Source organism: Entamoeba dispar, genomic scaffold (genome assembly GCF_000209125.1).
Source record: "Entamoeba dispar SAW760 scf_1105229458961 genomic scaffold, whole genome shotgun sequence".
NCBI classification, from domain to species: Eukaryota; Evosea; order Mastigamoebida; family Endamoebidae; genus Entamoeba; species Entamoeba dispar.
Window position 1 is genome coordinate 1 of NW_001853454.1, and position 2,066 is coordinate 2,066.

General features: G+C 25.8%; 1 protein-coding gene across 1 annotated transcript, besides 7 other annotated features; it reads right to left on the reverse strand.

Annotated features, from left to right (window-relative positions):
* Window positions 1-179: 179 nt before the first annotated feature.
* Window positions 180-352: a microsatellite.
* Window positions 290-442: a microsatellite.
* A 17-nt stretch (window positions 443-459) lies between these two features.
* Window positions 460-504: a microsatellite.
* A 506-nt stretch (window positions 505-1,010) lies between these two features.
* On the reverse strand, window positions 1,011-1,346 carry EDI_214240 (uncharacterized protein; the record flags this gene model as incomplete). The annotated part of the gene is made up of 1 exon (XM_001735176.1): window positions 1,011-1,346. One exon carries the CDS (start codon window positions 1,344-1,346, stop codon window positions 1,011-1,013), a length of 336 nt encoding a protein of 111 aa, XP_001735228.1.
* Window positions 1,113-1,134: a microsatellite.
* Window positions 1,321-1,493: a microsatellite.
* Window positions 1,431-1,583: a microsatellite.
* Window positions 1,584-1,600: 17 nt separating this feature from the next.
* Window positions 1,601-1,645: a microsatellite.
* Between the last annotated feature and the right edge of the window lie 421 nt (window positions 1,646-2,066).

Consider the following 2,066-nt stretch of genomic DNA (forward strand, 5'->3'; position numbering starts at 1 on the left):
TATAGTAGGAATATACTATTAAAAGATGCAAGAGGTGGGGTTTGAACCCACGCCTCCGAAGAGATCCGTACCTGAAACGGACGCCTTGGACCACTCGGCCACTCTTGCTATTACCTTGAAGGAAATAGAAAGTAGAAAAACAAGAATAGTAATAAACATGATAGAATAGTAATAAACATGATAGAATAGTAAGGTGAATAGTCATATAGAATAATAAATAGATAGAATAGGAAGTAGTTTTGTCATATAGAATAATAAATAGATAGAATAGTAAGGTGAATAGTCATATAGAATAAACATATAAAAAGAATAAAAATAAATAATATATGATAGAAATGGGTAGATATATAGAATAGGAAGTATAAAAATTAGAAGGATGTATAAGTATATAATATATAATATAGAATAGTCATAAAAATAGACTAAGTGTAAGAATAAAAATTATAGATATAGAGATTGATATAAATATAAATATAAATATAAATATATATATATATATATATAACACATAAAATTTAAGATATAAATATATGATAGTGTAAGATAATGATATAAAAGTACGACAATGGCAGGATTTGAACCTACGCCTCCATAGGAGAAGTGATTTCGAGTCACACGCCTTAGACCACTCGGCCACATTGTCATTAACCTTTAAATATAGAAAGGAAAGTGGTATAAAAGTCTAATAGATTATAGAAAGTGGTATAAAAATCTAATAGATTATAGAAAGTAGTATATAAGTCTAATAGATTATAGAAAGTAGTATAAGAAAGTAAGAAAAATATAGGAAGGTAGTATAAGACTCTAATAGAATATAGAAAGTGGTATAAGACTCTAATAGAAACATACTAGATGATACAAAAATATAGAATATAGACAAGTATAAATATATAGAGAATAAAGATAAAGAGTAAGTGTGGTAGGATATGAACATAATAACATATCTAGTATAAGTAGTATACATAAAATAGATAAGTAGAGGAAAAGTATAAAGGATATAGTTATAGTAGTTATAGAATAAAACATATAGAAAAGATATAAAGTATAAAGTATAAGGTATAAGATATAAGATATAAGGTATAAAGTATAAGGTATAAAGTATAAGTTATAAGAGTATAGTATAGTATAGTATAGGTGGAAGTATAGTAGGAATATACTATTAAAAGATGCAAGAGGTGGGGTTTGAACCCACGCCTCCGAAGAGATCCGTACCTGAAACGGACGCCTTGGACCACTCGGCCACTCTTGCTATTACCTTGAAGGAAATAGAAAGTAGAAAAACAAGAATAGTAATAAACATGATAGAATAGTAATAAACATGATAGAATAGTAAGGTGAATAGTCATATAGAATAATAAATAGATAGAATAGGAAGTAGTTTTGTCATATAGAATAATAAATAGATAGAATAGTAAGGTGAATAGTCATATAGAATAAACATATAAAAAGAATAAAAATAAATAATATATGATAGAAATGGGTAGATATATAGAATAGGAAGTATAAAAATTAGAAGGATGTATAAGTATATAATATATAATATAGAATAGTCATAAAAATAGACTAAGTGTAAGAATAAAAATTATAGATATAGAGATTGATATAAATATAAATATAAATATAAATATATATATATATATATATAACACATAAAATTTAAGATATAAATATATGATAGTGTAAGATAATGATATAAAAGTACGACAATGGCAGGATTTGAACCTACGCCTCCATAGGAGAAGTGATTTCGAGTCACACGCCTTAGACCACTCGGCCACATTGTCATTAACCTTTAAATATAGAAAGGAAAGTGGTATAAAAGTCTAATAGATTATAGAAAGTGGTATAAAAATCTAATAGATTATAGAAAGTAGTATATAAGTCTAATAGATTATAGAAAGTAGTATAAGAAAGTAAGAAAATATAGGAAGGTAGTATAAGACTCTAATAGAATATAGAAAGTGGTATAAGACTCTAATAGAAACATACTAGATGATACAAAAATATAGAATATAGACAAGTATAAATATATAGAGAATAAAGATAAAGAGTAAGTGTGGTAGGAT